This window comes from Ornithodoros turicata, chromosome 3 (assembly GCF_037126465.1).
Source record: "Ornithodoros turicata isolate Travis chromosome 3, ASM3712646v1, whole genome shotgun sequence".
Lineage (NCBI taxonomy): Eukaryota > Metazoa > Arthropoda > Arachnida > Ixodida > Argasidae > Ornithodoros > Ornithodoros turicata.
This window is the reverse complement of record NC_088203.1, coordinates 105,718,029-105,734,208: the sequence shown is the minus strand read 5'-3', so window position 1 is coordinate 105,734,208 and position 16,180 is coordinate 105,718,029. Positions and strand designations below refer to the sequence as shown.

The window sequence follows — 16,180 nt, the reverse complement described above, 5'->3', positions numbered from 1 at the left end:
AAGACGTCTCTCGCACGCTAGAGGTTAGCTATATAATGAGGGTATAGTTCTGCAAGTTACTTGTTGCACACTTCGCCGCATCCAAAAACGAAACGTTTATACAAGGTACAAGTGGACAAAAATACAACTTCTTTTCGCACACTGTTATAGATTGGAACTCCCTGCCGACAGACGCTGTCAATGTTCAGAGTTTCGAATCACTTGTCAAACAATGTATTGATTTGTGTGCGTTGGTTGTATTGCCTGCCTGAATTGGATCGTACTGAAGCTTGTGTTTCGATATTCTTTATGCCTCCCCTTTTTATCTCCGCGCTCCTGCCCTGACCCCCGAGTGTGTGCTGGCAGTACGTCTAAATAAATAAATAAATAAAATTACGGCACATTATGAGTCGTCCAAGTACAGGCGCCTCCAACAGGCAGCTTCATGCATAAGTCATCATCGGGTGTGGAGACGTCCGAAAATCGCTAACGGTGCAATTCCGCTAACCGCTCGCTGTTGCACTATGTACCTATAAGAACGTCGTTTAGGACGAGAGCAGTTTCCATCATACGCGTACACATTCCACATGTGACCCAATTCATGCGTCGAAAGCCCGCGGGGTGGGTGGGTATAACTAGAGTATACGGATAACGCCGCTCTGTCCACTATAACCACTATGAACCACTATAAACTTTGTTTCAGAACTTTATCGTTTCCGGAACCCTTTCGCCTATCGTCTTATTCTGTTTCTTGCAACAGTTTCCTGCCCGATGATTATTGAAACATGATATATGATACTGGGCGTCATGTTGAACGCGGAAACAAAGACTTGGCAAGACCCCGTGAGTCACGCGGACAGCTGCAGCTGTTGGGGGACCTTTAATAAGGCTCCAAGTCCGTGACGAATGGTATCGCATGTGTTGCCCATCTCGGGTAAGAGGGAAAAATGGGTGAAGGTGAAATGCTAACAGGTGCTTGTGGGATATTTAATATAGCACCCTTCTTGAGGCTGATTTAGCTGATGCGTCATTCACTTTGTGATCAACGATGGCATGGGAACTTCATTTCTCTATATTTTCTTAAAATTTACTTATCAACTTACTTATCTTTGGGAAAGATGTTATTAAAGAGCGATAAGTGTTGCCAATGCGCACCACAAAGTACCACAAAGTAATTCGTCTAGGTCGTGATTCTTCTTCTTCTTTAGCCACAAAGGCCAGAAAGTAATAGTGAGCCTTTCTTCTTCTTCTTCCTCTAAGTGTGGCTGTTGATCACGACTTCCGTACAGCACCGTTTTATCTGTAACAAGGGTACGTTAATAGCGCATACATGTCATACTGTACAAAAGTTTATTTTCGTAACGTATGCTACACACATAAATTATTTTTGCGATAAGAGTTTGATGGAAGAGCCTTTAAAATCGAGCCGCCGATATTTCGAACAGAGACTGCTCTTCTTTTGGAGGGGACTGTTCTTTTTTTAAGAGGGCGCTCGGGCTGAAGCTCTCCTGGCCCAGGAAAATATAGGATCAATATCATTCTGAATGGTGCAGGAACTCAAATAATGAACTATAAGGAAACACCTCGCGGATTAAACATGTCGAAATGTGAAAGATTGTCGGCCGCGTGCTAAGCCTTTGACGGGAAATAATTAAAATACGTACTCAGGAAGTACGAAGTGTCGCATTCCTCGTTCTCGGCAGCTCGACGCTTTCTTATTTCGATTCGCTCGGTTTCGCAGTGACGTTCTACAGCGGCTGAGTCCAATCTGTGCGCCTTGAACATCTGTTACACGGATGGAAGAAATGACGACGTTATGTTCCGACTAAGTACGTCCCAAGTCGTGGATTCGTATGTGTCACGCGTTATGAACGTTTCAACGTTGTAGATTTAAAAATATATAATCCCAAAATACAACGATTGAATTTTTGTACGGTATTTCTAGGTAATCGTGCGCTGTATACTCCGATCATTGCTGAACGTTAGCCGCACCCCCCCCCCCTCTTTTTCTTTTTTTTTCGTTCGCGCGTACAATCTTTAAAAAAAAGGATGTACTTTAACTCCTTTCCTCGCCACACATATCACTCCCTTTTTGGAGAGTACGTTTACTCTTAAAAAAGAGTCCCCTCACTCCCTTCAGACTCTTCAGAGAGTGTGAAGGGAGTGAGGAAAAAACTCTTTTTGAGAGTAAACGTACTCTTCAAAGGGGGAGTGATATACGTGACAAAGAAAGGAGTTAAAGTACACTCTTTTTTAAGAGTGAAGCTGAAATAAAATGAAGCAAAAAGAGCGCAAAGACTTCGGAAGACGTCCAGAGACGACACTTGCCGTCAGTCTCCAAAATCCGAACACACTCCCTAAAAAAGGGGTGTACTTTAACTCCTTTCCTTGTCACATATATGACTCCCTTTTGGAGAATACAATTACTCTCAAAAAAGGAGTCTCCTCACTCCCTTTACGGAGTGGGGTTACGCTTTAACTCCCTACTGGAGAGTAATATTACTCTCAGACAGGGAGTAATGTTACTCCCTCGTGGGAGTGATGAGACTCCTTTTTGGGAGTAATTGTACTCTTCAAAAGGGAGTGATGTATGTGGCAAGAAAACGGAGTTAAAGTACACCCTTTTTTTAAGAGTGCAGGAGTACTATCATATACAGCAATACCGCCATAAAGAGGTTGTGACAGTAGCCTTGCCTACTGGTCGAAAGTTGGTACACGGTGACACGAAGAGCGCAAGAGGAAGAGGTAGCATAACAACAAATACACCCTTTTCAACTTTAATAATAAATATTTCGCCCTCTTTTAAATTGATTGATTTGTAAAAGGAAAAATGGAGATGTTAGTCTCGAGCCACTCGGGACTGGCTACTCCAGGACGCGTTATTCAGACACTTTGCGATCTTCTTTGTTTTTTGTGCATTGAGATTTCGCACGTGGATTCTCCTGCACTGTTGCTTTTGGTGCCACGTTTTGTGATGATGTTTTCATCTATTCCGTTTCAAAGTGTATAGATTTGTGTAGTTTTCCTTTCTTTTAAATTGAACCGTGACCATTTGCATTCTCTCGTATAGCGCGCCGCGCTTGATACTTAGCGTCCGAATGCAGTATTTCAGCAAAAGTCTTCGACTGGGAGCCTCCGGGGACTCCGTGGGAGCGAAGAAAGTGAAGACCCAGGTCTGGGACAGCGTCATCAACATCGTCCTGGTAGAAGGACGTAACTTGCTGCCCATGGACGAGAACGGATACAGCGATCCCTACGTGCGATTCAAGCTCGGAACGGAAAAGTACAAGAGCAAGGTGCTTCCAACACTCCTCTTCACGTACATCTCTGTGTGGGTTACAGACTATATAGGTTGCACGGTATTGGGGCGTTGTTAGCCCCGATGTAATCAGGACTGGCCAATACGAATACTCGTAGTAAGGGAAAAACCTACATGGACAGCATGGACGACAGACCTCTTAAAAAGCCAGACCAGAATAGAGGATAAATAAATTGAGAGATTATGTCCTTATAAGATACCCTTAGTACGATTAACTGATTGGAAAAATTACACGAGTGCACACATCGAAGGCACTTGGTGATGCCAGCACCCAAGCAGGTTGAAGCGTCCATTATTTAGACGGGCTAACGAAGGCTCCGAGGCCCGGCGAGAAAAAGGACACACCCGGGCGTGTTACACCACACACACACACACATAGAGATACGATGATGAGATGGGGCTGATGCCGGCCAGCAGGTGTGTTACACCCTTTTTGCTCCTGATATCGTATTCCAACTATATATGCCTCATTTTGTCATTGTTCATAATTTGTTTGGATTACGGTATACTACATAGTCGGCTTCCAGACTCGACTCCGAAATCAGTAAATAAAATAGCGTGCTTTAGTATACAGGAAGGTGTTCAAGATAACAGTTCCGAAATCAGGGTTCCGCGTTTTCGGTTTTAATCGAAAGACACCGAAAAACATACGCCGGATAAATTTTCCCTCGCTCGGTTTTAATCGAAAAACACCGAATATACAGGGACACTGCACGGATAACACAGACCTCCAAGGACACGACAGAGATAAATTGCTGCACGTGCCCAGCAAGTTGTTGATGCAGATCAGAAAACCATACAGAAATACGATGGTCGTGAAAAATGTAAATTTGTAAATCTACTCCCAATTTGACTTTTTTTTTTAAATGTCCGTGTACTTTTTCGTTAGCCGTAAAACGCCACCACAGCTAACAACACCATGTTGAATGAGCGTCGTGTGGAAATATTAGTACATTGTGATTTCTATTCGCCGATATAACTGCCGGGTATACCATGTACAAGCCAGGAAAAACGTCGAAAAATGCCGATTTCGTGAAAATCAATAAACACTGAAAAACATACGCCGAATCCGCCCAAAAATAAAAGCCGAAAACGCAGAACCCTATAACGATAAGCCTATAGGCCTGTTCCGACATATAGCGATTTGCAATACTATAGCCCTACACTCTAAAAAACAGAACTTCACCGCATAGCACGCTGTGCGCCCACCACTGCGAAGAATGATAGGGTTATCGCTTCTGATTCGAAGAGAGAGGGGGCGTGCGCCTTTTTGTGGCAATTTGGATACATGATAATTGTCACAAAAAGGCGTACGCCCCCTCTCTCTTCGAATCAGAAGCGATAACCCTATCATTCTTGGCAATGGTTGGAGCACAGCGTGCCATGCGGTGAAGTTCTGTATTTAGAGTGTGGTGTTAGTGAAAGGGCTCGCCGTTGTCGTCCTCACAGAGGTGGGCTACGTCACGACTGAGGCCCGGGGGGCACGTGCGTCCTGGGCCGACTTCTAATGGAACTGTGCCGCAGCGCCAATATTAGCACTACACATTCGCGTTGGCCAATGAGGAGGCCATCCAGCGATGACGTAGCGAAAGTTGTGGAGTTGTTTTGCTTCCACACTTCACGGCACGGCGACCGCATTCGAACCGGCGAGTTTGTCATCCAAAATGTCCGCTAATTTTTCGTTCAGTCAGTCGATTGAACTTGTTCGTCCGCATGCTGTTGAACTCCGGAGGCGCCATGATCGGAAAGACCGGAAACGACCACCGAACTTCCGCTAAATTATAGCACTAGCGCCGCATTGCAAGTGTGGACCGTCCGATAACAGTGAGCGCTGTTTTTGCGCGCTGTTTTGTAACGCTATATTAGCACGCGGCTATATGTCGGAACAGGCCTCTTTCTTTGGAGCTAGTGACGTCACATTGTCAAGCTTGGACTTGATGACTTCCTTTGTCGTATCGTTTTCGTAGAATTCTTCCGTGTACTTTATAGGGTGTTGTCGGGTTAAAATAAAAGGTTTTAGTATTGTACAGCGGCAACATGGAGTTTCAGAAAATCGTAAGCGCCCCCCGATTCCGATTTTGTATCGCTGTCAGTCAATCAGATATCAGCAACGTGATGTCGCCCACTCCAAAGGAATCAGGCAATTGGCTTATCATGTTTTCGGAAAGGTTATCGTGAAACTTGTACATTTCCTAAAGCTCTCTAGTGTTGGGGGTATCAGGGAGCGATTCTAGAATGGTATGCTGTTTTTTGGAGTTTTTCCCGTGGGTAATCTGGGGTAACAGAGACTAATATCTGTTCGGTGATTATCGAGTAAAAACCCTCCACATAGATTGTCTGCCCTGCTTCTCAGCAACCTGTCACAAGGGATAAATACCGGGTGTTCTCTTTGCGCGTTGTCCTATCCCTGTGTCACTCGAAAGGGTTACCGAAAAAAAAAAAGCACAGAAAAAAATATGCAGGCGAAACCTGAATGGTGTGTTCTTTCCAAAGTAGACGGCCACCAAGACCCTGAACCCTCACTGGCTGGAGCAGTTTGACCTGCACTCGTATCCGGACCAGCCAAAAACCCTGGAGATCACAGTTTGGGACAAGGACTTTAGTGGCAAGGGAGATTTCATGGGAAGGTAAGTTTCTATGTCACTTGATGTTTGTATAGTTGATTTGATTCGTTCGGTCCTCAGCGTGTACAGTGCATTTACTTTATTCTAAATGCAATGTACGAGGGGGTGCTGAAACGTTCTTCACCCGACAAGGAAGAAAGCGGCCTAGAGTCATAAACCTTTATGAGAATTCGACATATTCATTCACATCGATGTTCAACGCACCTCGCACATCGTTGAACCATCGTAACCCTTGAAAAACGAAATCCGTCGTCCGCTTTCCGAAATATGGTTCGGCTACGAGTCCTCCGAGAATCTCTTTCCTTTCAAACGTTTTTTTTTTTATCTAGAAACAAAAAATAATCCGATGGGGCAAGATTTTGCGAGTTCACTCTAAAAACTGAACTTCACCGCACAGCACGCTCTGCGCCAACCGTTGCCACGAATGATAGGATTATCGCCTCTGATTCGAGGAGGAGGAAGGTGTACGCCTTTTTGTGTCAATTATCATATATACACAAAAAGGCGTACGCCCCCTCACTCTCCTCGAATCAGAAGCGATAATCCTATCATTCGTGGCAATGGTTGGCGCACAGCGTGCTATGCGGTGAAGTTCCGTTTTTTTTTAGAGTGCAGTGTTCTGCAAATGGAGAGCGCCCTTCCTTAGCTTCCCGCGCCGTTTTTCTTTCAAAGCCCCCTCTCAGAGAGGGGGGGGGGGGTCTGGATGTCATGACCCCCTCCTCAATTTCTGTCTTCACATAGTGCTTAATTGACCCTAGATCGCGTATCTAGCATGCTGTCCGTGGCTAGCCCCTCCTCAGAAAAATCCGCCCCTGTCGGCATTCAAACATTTCTGCACACTTGGCTGACAGCTTCCGCATATACCCAGCTCTTCGTGGTTTACAAACCCAATGCGTTCTCTAGATATGCCTAAGGTCTCCGCAATTGTTTTAGCCGAGATTCGCCGATCTGCCAAAATGATGTCATGGACACAATCAACAGCTTCAGGGTGTTGACACCGTTGGAGGTCTTCCTGGTCTTCCGGAGTCTTCGGTGTCAAATACCCCACGCTGAAAGTTGGCAGGCGTACCACTTCTTCACGGTTGAGTACGATGGGAACTCGCGACATGCACTCATGGCTTTCCCTCGGAGTTTTATTCTGCATGAACACTACCTTCATGACAGTCCGAATTTCAACCTTCGAAAATGTCATACTGTTGAACAAGACATATGACCTGAGTCCTGGCGTCAGCGCGCCTCAATTTTCTTCTTCTTCGTCTCGCTTTTTGTGCGTTTTTTTCGGCACGCCCTCGTATATGAGAAATACGTGACGCAGAGCCGATATGATGCGGATGCTATTATCGTATGTCTTCGAAATATGTGGTTATCGGCTTATTTTCAATTTAGATGCTTTTTGTCATAGCTAAAGACTGATTTGTAGTAAAGATGGAAGTTCAAAGACTGGTACATTGTAGGGTCGAATACAAGCGCTGAGTGCGCTGTTTTTCCTCGGTCTTCTAACCCAGGCAGATAGTTGTCCCCTCAAGTCGGCCCGTGATGCGGACTAACAATCTCTCCGCACACATTCACTGCCACAGTTGCGTCGCGGTGATAACATAGAGTACACACTACATAGAGAATGTGATGTCCACTTTACCAATAGATAAGACGTCATTAGTTTTTGGTCTATCGTCAAGTCAAGTCACTATCTGTGGCTTTTTTGCTCCCTTCCATTTTTTTTTTTTTTCGTGAATAAAATAAACTAAACTAAACCTAAACTATAGAGACAATATTTTGCATTCAATACCAAATTCAGAGTGTTCCGAGAGCTAAAACAAGATTATATTGGACTATAGATGATTATTGGACCCGTTCAATTAGGGCTGTGTTAGGGCTTCGATCCTTATTACGAAGGGGCTCATAATTTCTTTCCCCGCATCACCGCCAGTACCATGGAGCAGAGTACCGCCCCTGGCGATGAAACTCCTCATTCATCATCTCCAAATAAAGTTGTTGTTGTTGTGTTATGAACAGATGCGCGATCGACATCGAGGGATTGGAACCCGAACAGACGCACTCGATACGGCAACCCTTAGAAGACGGAGCGGGTTCCCTGTTTCTGCTCATCACAGTGAGTGGCACTCAGGGCACAAGCTCCGTGTCGGACTTGGGAACGCACGAACCGAGTCTCGTCAAGAAGAGAGCCATCATGGCCAGATACGTGAGTAAGAGACGCTTTCATTATCTAAGCTTCTTTCTTCTGATTCATACACGATGACAAGGGCTGCAATTCCCTACCCCCATTACATGCGAGAAATTAGACGAGTGACGTGTGAATTGTGTAACCAATAATGTGTGAAACGTCAGAAAATGTCCGGTGTCAGTTACGTGCTTCGTGCATTATTTTTGTGTCTGCCGTTTAATTTTGCTTACTTCTGTACATGGGGATGTTTTCTGTTATGCGAGTCATTGAGCGATCGCGGTTTCGATCTTTCTTTTATAAAGGAAGGCATAACTACACAAGTAAAGATAGAAACCCAATTTCCCGTTAAATAAAACCTACTACAGTCAAACTCCTTTATAGCGAACACCTTTTTAATGAACATACCACTACAGCAAATTTTTTTTGCGGTCCCGCTGGAGCCTATAGGTCCAATAATGGACATCCTTTTTAACGAAAATACCTTTACTGCGATTTTTTTTTTTTTTTTGCTGTCCCCTGAGTTTCGTTGTAAAGGGGTTTGACAGTATATAACGACCAACGATGTCCCTTCAAGTTGGGTTTGAGTTTCGCGGGAACAGCTTTCTTCCCTGACGAGGACTCGTTCCTTTTTAGGGACTCCTGCGTAGCTTCACGGACTGGGACGATGTAGGACATTTAATAGTAAAAGGTAAAATCGCCTTTTACGATGGTCCTGCGGAGAATGTCCATAAAAAAATGCGCCGTTAATGCAGTGTTCAAGGCTCAAGGATTAGCGTCCGCAGACATTGGTGGCAAGAGCGATCCCTTCTGTGTATTGGAACTGGTCAATTCTCGACTTCAAACGCACACTGAGTACAAGACCCTGTGTCCCGAATGGAACAAAATATTTACATTGTGAGTAATCGGTTCACTGGGCCGGTTTTACCCGGAACAAGTCAGAACCTGAACTCGCCCTCGTTATTTTCGTCATCATTTTTGTCGATGCAGCAAAGTAAAAGACATTCATTCCGTTCTGGAGCTGACCGTGTACGACGAAGACCGGGACAAGAAATTCGAATTTCTGGGCAAGCTCGCTATTCCACTCATCAAAGTGAGTACCCTGAGTGAGTGTATATGACATGGTCGAGTATCGGACACATTTGTTCTCTTCCTTGGTCATACACAGATAAAGAATGGCGAAAAGAAATGGTACGCCTTGAAAGACCGAAAGCTCAAAGCCAGAGCCAAGGGTCAGATATTATTAGAAATGGAAGTCGTCTACAATCCTGTAAGTACCTTTAACGTAAGATTCTGACATACGAGCGCTGACTGTAATATTAGGAAAGCTTTTTTCCTTTGCCTACGGGTTTCTAACTTCTGCAGGGACAGTGGTCATCAACAAAATACTGTGCATTGTCATCCTCGAAGCAGTCGCGGAAACGTTTAGTATGCTAGCAAGACGCACGTCACAATATCAAAAGTGACACCTGCCTAATCTAATCTATAGTGACGAGTGTGAACATAGTCTACTAGAAAATATTATTTTTTTGCGTGTCAAGGACGTCTCCTCCCAGGCAGCACAACGTACTGAGAGGGCGAGTGTGAGGGAGTGGAGGGTAAATGGGGTGAAGTGGGGGTTGATACGGGGGTGAATGATAAGATACCTATACCATGTGTGGGCGGTGGCCGGCAGTCATGCACTTCAACTTTCAGTGCTACACTCTTAAAAATGAAATTCACCGCATAGCACGCTGCTAGCCAACCAGTATCTCGAATGATATCGTTACCTGCCCTGATTTGTGGAAAACTGGAGGCGTACGCCTTTTCTGTGACAATTATGAACAGCATAAGTGTCACAGAAAAGGCGTACGCCTCCAGTTTTCCACAAATCAGGGCAGATAACGATATCATTCGAGATACTGGTTGGCTAGCAGCGTGCTATGCGGTGAAGTTCATTTTTAAGAGTGTAGCCACGGTTATACACGAATGCGACAGAAACGTATCGCATCGAGTTATCGCACCTATCACGACCGGTTGATTGGTTGGTGTTGCTCTGTCGGAGAGGATTTGTTGCGATAAGTCAATGGGATACGCTTTTGTCGCAATCGTGCAAACGCAGCTGATACAGTTTTAGTATATTGCAAGAACTCTACGAAAACGATACGATAAAGGAACTTATCAAATCCCAGCTTAGCTGTGCTGGCCCTTATGAAAAAAAATATGGCCAACCTATAGCATGTCTATAGACAAAGTGTCTATTGAATATATAGCCTGTCTGTTTCAAGTCTATAGACATTTTTTGGACTACCGTTTATCCTTTCTTTGGCCTGTCAATGGGAGGTTGGCACTAACAGTCTATAGACAACCTGCTATAGAAAAGAAAGATCATCTGCCATTGCCTGTCTATTGACTTTCTATAGACTGACAATAGACTGGCCACTGGTCCATCATGCCCTTTCTATTATCATCATATGCGCCCAATTCGGATCCATGAACTGTGATATGTTGAATCTGAATGTGGAATTCTGTTGAGTTCCTGTTGTGTGAAAGTGTATTGATGTTTTAACCTGTGTTGGGAAGCAATACGTGGCAATACGTGGCCAGGACGTGGATGTGACGTTGTTTTTTTTTCTCTCTCTCTCTCTCTCTCATTCTTCAACGGCAGCTTAAGGCCTGCGTCAAGACATTCAACCCCAAGGAATTGAAGTTCATGCAAATGGATCCAAAATTCAAACGAGCAGTAAGTTCGATGAAGCTAACATATACGATCTACCTTTGCAACTATAATTTTCTCAGAAATAACCAGTGCGAGTTTCTCTATGCAATGGAAATCGAAGAAATGCGTTCGTAACTACATTATTTTGTTTTTAGGTTTTTATGCGCAACGTTACCCGTGTCAAGAACATAGTAGTGTGCGTCTTCGATCTAGGGAAATTCCTCAACAGTTGCTTCCTCTGGGAATCTGTGCCAAGGTCGCTTCTAGCTTTTGCTGTGAGCATCATTCTAAGTATAGCCCCATCCCGAAACCAGAGCCTCCAGACCGCCATCGCATGATTCGTTATGACGTTTAAAATTTGCAGCCCACGATCTATACTCGAAGTTCATTGCCAATTCTCTCTGGTTACTTCCACCAACAGCTTCCGACATTCGCCGCGTGGACACGTCCAAGTCACGGATTACGATTCGTTACCTTTTTACAAAAGCAAGCGCCACCTGTGGCACGCAAGGGCTCATGGGAACTTATAGCGCCTTATAGCATTACGAGACGGCCAGAGGCGGAGGTAGAAGAAGAACAAAAACACTCCCGGTGTTCGCAGCAGCAGCAGCAGCGTCAGCCGTGGTAAGCCCAGTAAACCACAACCGAAGCAGACGACGGAGCAGTGTCGCTCAAAGTTCCCATGCTGCTTTGCGCCGCACGCTTGGTGGCGCGCGCGTCGAGAATCATGCGACGGCTTCACGCGTCTTTAAACGCCCCTTTCAGTATCCCATTGGTGTTCGCAGGCATTTTTGGTGGTCACGTACACGGCCGAGCTGTACATGCTTCCGCTTACCCTGCTCTTGGTTTTCCTCAAGAACTTCCTCGTGCTCACGGTAGCAGGCATTCAGGCGGTCGGAAGGGAAGAGGAAGAGGTAAGTAATATCCACTTTGAAATAAAACGCTACTAAAGTCTAAACTTCATCGTAGATGTATGAAGATGACGACGATGACGATGAGGATGAAAAGGACTCAAAGACGGTACGTCAGACGTCACCTCTACTACTCACTTTGCTGCATACCTCACTCGGCTGAGGAATATTGACGTCATACAGCCTCTTTGCCCTCTGCCTTCTTCGCCATGTGACGCGTCGTGTCGTCCGCCGCCGTGAATCGCAGATTTCAAACGCACAAACGTGAGACTCTGAGATGTCGTCTTGGACGCCCACGTTTTGTTCGCTTACTTTATCTTGTGCGATGAAATAATTTTTCGAGTACGCGATTGTTTTTTCTACAAGAACAGTTTTCTGTAGGAAATATCCGCAGTTCCCGAACTGGAGAATTTCTCTCACCCGGTTGATAGATTTTCCTTGTACCTGCTTTTTTTTATACAGGGTGTCCCAGAAAACGTGTCATTGAATTATAATAAAAAAACTACGCCACCTAGAATCATGCGGTAAAGAGCATCTGTTATTATTAGGTTTTTGCCACGTCCTAATGTGAATGGCATGTACTCCAAGTTTAATTATGTAAATATTTGCGAACTCAACTCGGAAATTTGCCAAGTAAATGTCACTTTTTTACCCCACCAATATGAAGAGCGTACCGAATTCACTCAAATTCATGATAATTCACAGTGATATTCACGAGCTATCCCATCGGAAAAAATAGCCGAATAGCATGCTTTTCGGAGCACCGGACCATAGCGCGCGATGACTTTTTGAGCGCAATCGCTCTCAGTGCGACGAAAGGAGGTTCCGAAGCCAGCCCACAGAGTGATAGAAGAAAAAGTAACAGTTCCTAAAATTGGGAGAGGGAAAGCATTATCCCAGCGAAAGTCGGACGTGATAAGCCGTGCCTGTTTTATCTCTTTCTGCGATGTCGGGGAGGGCTGGGTTTCGAACCTCCTTTCGTCGGACTGACAAAGATTGCGCTGAAAAATTCATCGTGCGCTATTCTGTACGACCTCCGTAGAGCATGACGTTCGGCTATTTTTTCCGATGGGATAGCTCCTCGATATCCCTGTCAATTATCATTAATTTGACTAAATTAGACACGCTCTTCACATTGGTGGGGTAAAAAAGTGACCTTTACTAGGCAAATTTCCGACTTAAGCTCGCAAAAATTTACATAATTAAACTTACCTTACACGACATTCACATGAGGAGGTGGCAAAAACCCAGTAAGAACAAATGCCATTGACCGCATGACTCTAGGTGGTGTAGTTTTTTTATTATAATTCAATGACACGTTTTCTGGGACACCCTGTATATATGCTCACAGAAATATCGAAAAAAGTGTATTCTGAACGAAATTCTCGCGAAAGAGGACTCAAAACCTTCCCGAAGCCAGCAAAAGCTTAATTAAAAAGAAGAAGAAGAAAGCTCTCGCACTTATAGTCACCTGGAAATATGACAAAATATGCACTATGCGTGCATTTTCATGCTGAATATGACATAATGTAAAAAACAAAAACAAAGAAACATGCATTTATAAGCACGATGGAACGAAAAGTGTTTCTTCATCGTCCGGATACGAAATCATACCGAGAAAAAAATGCATGAAACTCCACGCTCTATAATCATAAGTAGTTTTTGGACCCAGTGATTCAACTGCCACATGCCATTAGCGATTTGGTGGATACTGCCGTAATACGAATATTTTTCCTCGAGTCTCGTTGTGTTTACGATAATAATTGACTCTATCTCACCGTGAATTGTTTAGGAAGAAAAGAGGAGCCTCAAAGAGAGGTTACAAGCGGTCCAGGAAGCCACAGCGACGGTACAAAACGTCCTCGGTGAAGTGGCATCTCTCGGAGAAAGAATAAACAAGTGAGGACCCCACTTTTTCGGTGTAAAATCTCTGACGCGTATCTTCTTTTTTTCCAGCACGTTTAACTTCAGCGTATCATTCCTGACTTGGCTTGCCATCCTCGTCTTAATTATAGCCACCTTCATCTTGTACTTCGTTCCCATCCGTTACGTCATAATGGCCTGGGGTGAGTAGTTTGACCCTCACAAGTGCAATGATATATCGATCACGTGATTTCCCGCGTGACGCGATATTCAGTACGCTTCCATTCAATTTACGCCGACTGGTATGGCCTTCATACGCGATGCGATTCGTTTTGTGTTCTCGCGATAATCCCATCGTGGCGATACAGTCCTGCATGATGAGATTTTTTTTTTTTTTTTTTTTGCGTTTCCGTGACAACCGTGACGTCTTGATTGAACTCTGGGAAAATAGGCTTCCCGGGCGACATGCCTCTCTTCTGCCGTGTCGTTGGAACGGTGACAGTGGCCTCTTTGAGGTCTCGGCAATCGTGGCACGTGTGTTTTCTCGTATTGCTTCCCAAAGCGAAAAACAAAATGTTTCCCACCTGTTTACTTCTCTACAGGTATAAACAAATTCACGAAGAAGTTAAGAAGCCCCGACATCATTCCAAACAACGAAGTTATGGACTTCCTTAGTCGAGTGCCTGATAACGAGGAGAGGGTAAGGGAAAAAAAATGTCAGCGCAATTTGATGCTTTCTTTTTTAGGAATTGCATCGACCAGTCGATATGCCACATATGATATGCGACATAAATTGTGCTTCTCCACGCTAGACGATGCACCGGGAGCTCCGACCGAACGTTAGTCCGCCGCTCGAAGCGGAGAAGAGGAAGAAGAAGAAGACGAGCTGATCCAACCAGTTGTCGCGCCTGTTGGACAAACGGGTGGCCAGACTTGGCTCCAAGTGACGATGGAATGCACGAGGGTGCTCTCCTCCTCTGAGTTCCGCTCTCCTGGCCAATGGAACTCTAGGTTTTTTTTTTTCCTCATGTTCTTTATTCCTTGCACCAACGGTCGTCCTTGGGTTCTCAGATGGCGCGAATGCTATGACCTGCCGGTTGGGTCGCTTCAAAACTTTGCGATTGCGAACGTCCATGCACAACTTTGAGCGGAAGTTGGGTTAGACACCCTCGAGCCAATATCCTGCCTACATTTGTGGCCTGGTGCCGGTCCAGGTCAGCCTCTGTTAGCTACAGTCCTCCTGGCAGCGCGTGCTCAGTGCGTCTAACGAGAAAGAAATAGAAGGATCTTGTGTGTGCTCCGGCTGTGCAACGTACTGCTTGCGACACCCTTGTCTGAAATCTCGAGCTCCGCTGGTATCCCTTACCGACAGCCGAGTTGCGAGAAGCCGGCGCCGAGGCTGTCTCTGGCAGAACACGAAGGCTGTCGTCTATGACAGTCCGCTGATAGCTACCACGATCGCTGGCGAGTTACTGTTTTAGTAGGCGACACAACCGGTATAGGGCAGTGCTTCCCAAACTGTGGTGATAGATTCAGCGGATGGTCGCCAGACGGCTCGGTAACGTGAAAAAAAAAGTTACAGCAAATTATGTCCATAGACCGTACTCTATGCCCACTATTCTGGGTGACAAAAAAACTCATGGTAACGGATCCGGAGGTCTAACAAACAAGCTCACTTTATTGAACAGGAACAGCCATTCCTGCAGCAGTGCGTTGTTGTTGTTTCCATTTTTAATTTTTTATTTTCGATGGCTTGTAGCCAAGCTCATTCACTCTGGCTATATTAAAGGGGTTGCGACAGGTCATTCAAGGCTATTCCAGATAAAGGAAAAAAAAAACGGTGCTTCGTACCGATGTGAACCTGCGTTGAAAGTTTCACAGCGAAGACTGAGAAAACGAAACCGAAACTCATGCGGCTCTGACATCACAGACCCAACCGTCGCCAGTGAGGCGGTGCACGAGAAGGCACGCGCTTACGGCTTCCAATAGGAACGGACGCGACTCGGAGATCTGTGACGTCAGCGCCTTGCTCGGGAGTGCGTTCGAGGGCTTGCATCTCGCTAAGTACGACACGTGCAAGAATGATTCTTTCTTCCTCCGTATCTGTCAAATTAAGTTTCAGCGTCAATATTAAGTTACGGTTCGTGCACTGAAATCGGAAGGCATCACGTAAAGCCGGAGGGATCGCAGGGTAGCAGAGTTTGGGAAACACAGCGGTAAGGGATGCTTGCGGAACAGCGCGAGACACGAGAAAGATGTCAACACGTGGTTGAACGGGAAGGGGGGCTGTGTCGACCACCTTTCGCATTGAACGCTAATTTTTAAGCCCATTTCGATAAAGTTACGGTCTGGTTTAATGCTTTTACGCGTCACCATTACATGTTGCAACACCTTCTATAGTTGGAAGGACACGTAAGACGTATAAAAACGTACGCAACCCTCGATGAAAGTGCGCAGAAGGTGGAAGAGTGTCCATATCATGCTGACTCAGTTGTGCAGTTGCAGAGCAATATGACTTCCGTTGTACAGATATGCTTCTATATGTCTCGGTGTATGGTCTCGATGTTTGGTCTTAATATGTTTGCTTCTCTGCTCTTAGGAGAGAGG

General features: G+C 45.2%; 1 protein-coding gene across 2 annotated transcripts in view; it reads left to right on the top strand.

The window, feature by feature from the left end:
* LOC135389101 (multiple C2 and transmembrane domain-containing protein 1-like) overlaps positions 1-16,180 on the top strand; it is an 84,055-nt gene extending 67,875 nt beyond the window's left edge. For both annotated transcript variants that reach the window (XM_064619074.1, XM_064619075.1), the window contains exons 7-21: positions 3,084-3,275; positions 5,795-5,925; positions 7,936-8,122; positions 8,738-8,792; positions 8,857-8,998; positions 9,092-9,194; positions 9,270-9,371; positions 10,749-10,823; positions 10,955-11,074; positions 11,585-11,713; positions 11,769-11,819; positions 13,503-13,609; positions 13,667-13,776; positions 14,176-14,273; positions 14,386-16,180. In XM_064619074.1, the coding sequence (XP_064475144.1) occupies positions 3,084-3,275; positions 5,795-5,925; positions 7,936-8,122; positions 8,738-8,792; positions 8,857-8,998; positions 9,092-9,194; positions 9,270-9,371; positions 10,749-10,823; positions 10,955-11,074; positions 11,585-11,713; positions 11,769-11,819; positions 13,503-13,609; positions 13,667-13,776; positions 14,176-14,273; positions 14,386-14,463 (1,680 nt within the window). In that variant the 3' untranslated portion in view covers positions 14,464-16,180. The remainder of the gene's footprint in view (positions 1-3,083; positions 3,276-5,794; positions 5,926-7,935; positions 8,123-8,737; positions 8,793-8,856; positions 8,999-9,091; positions 9,195-9,269; positions 9,372-10,748; positions 10,824-10,954; positions 11,075-11,584; positions 11,714-11,768; positions 11,820-13,502; positions 13,610-13,666; positions 13,777-14,175; positions 14,274-14,385) is intronic.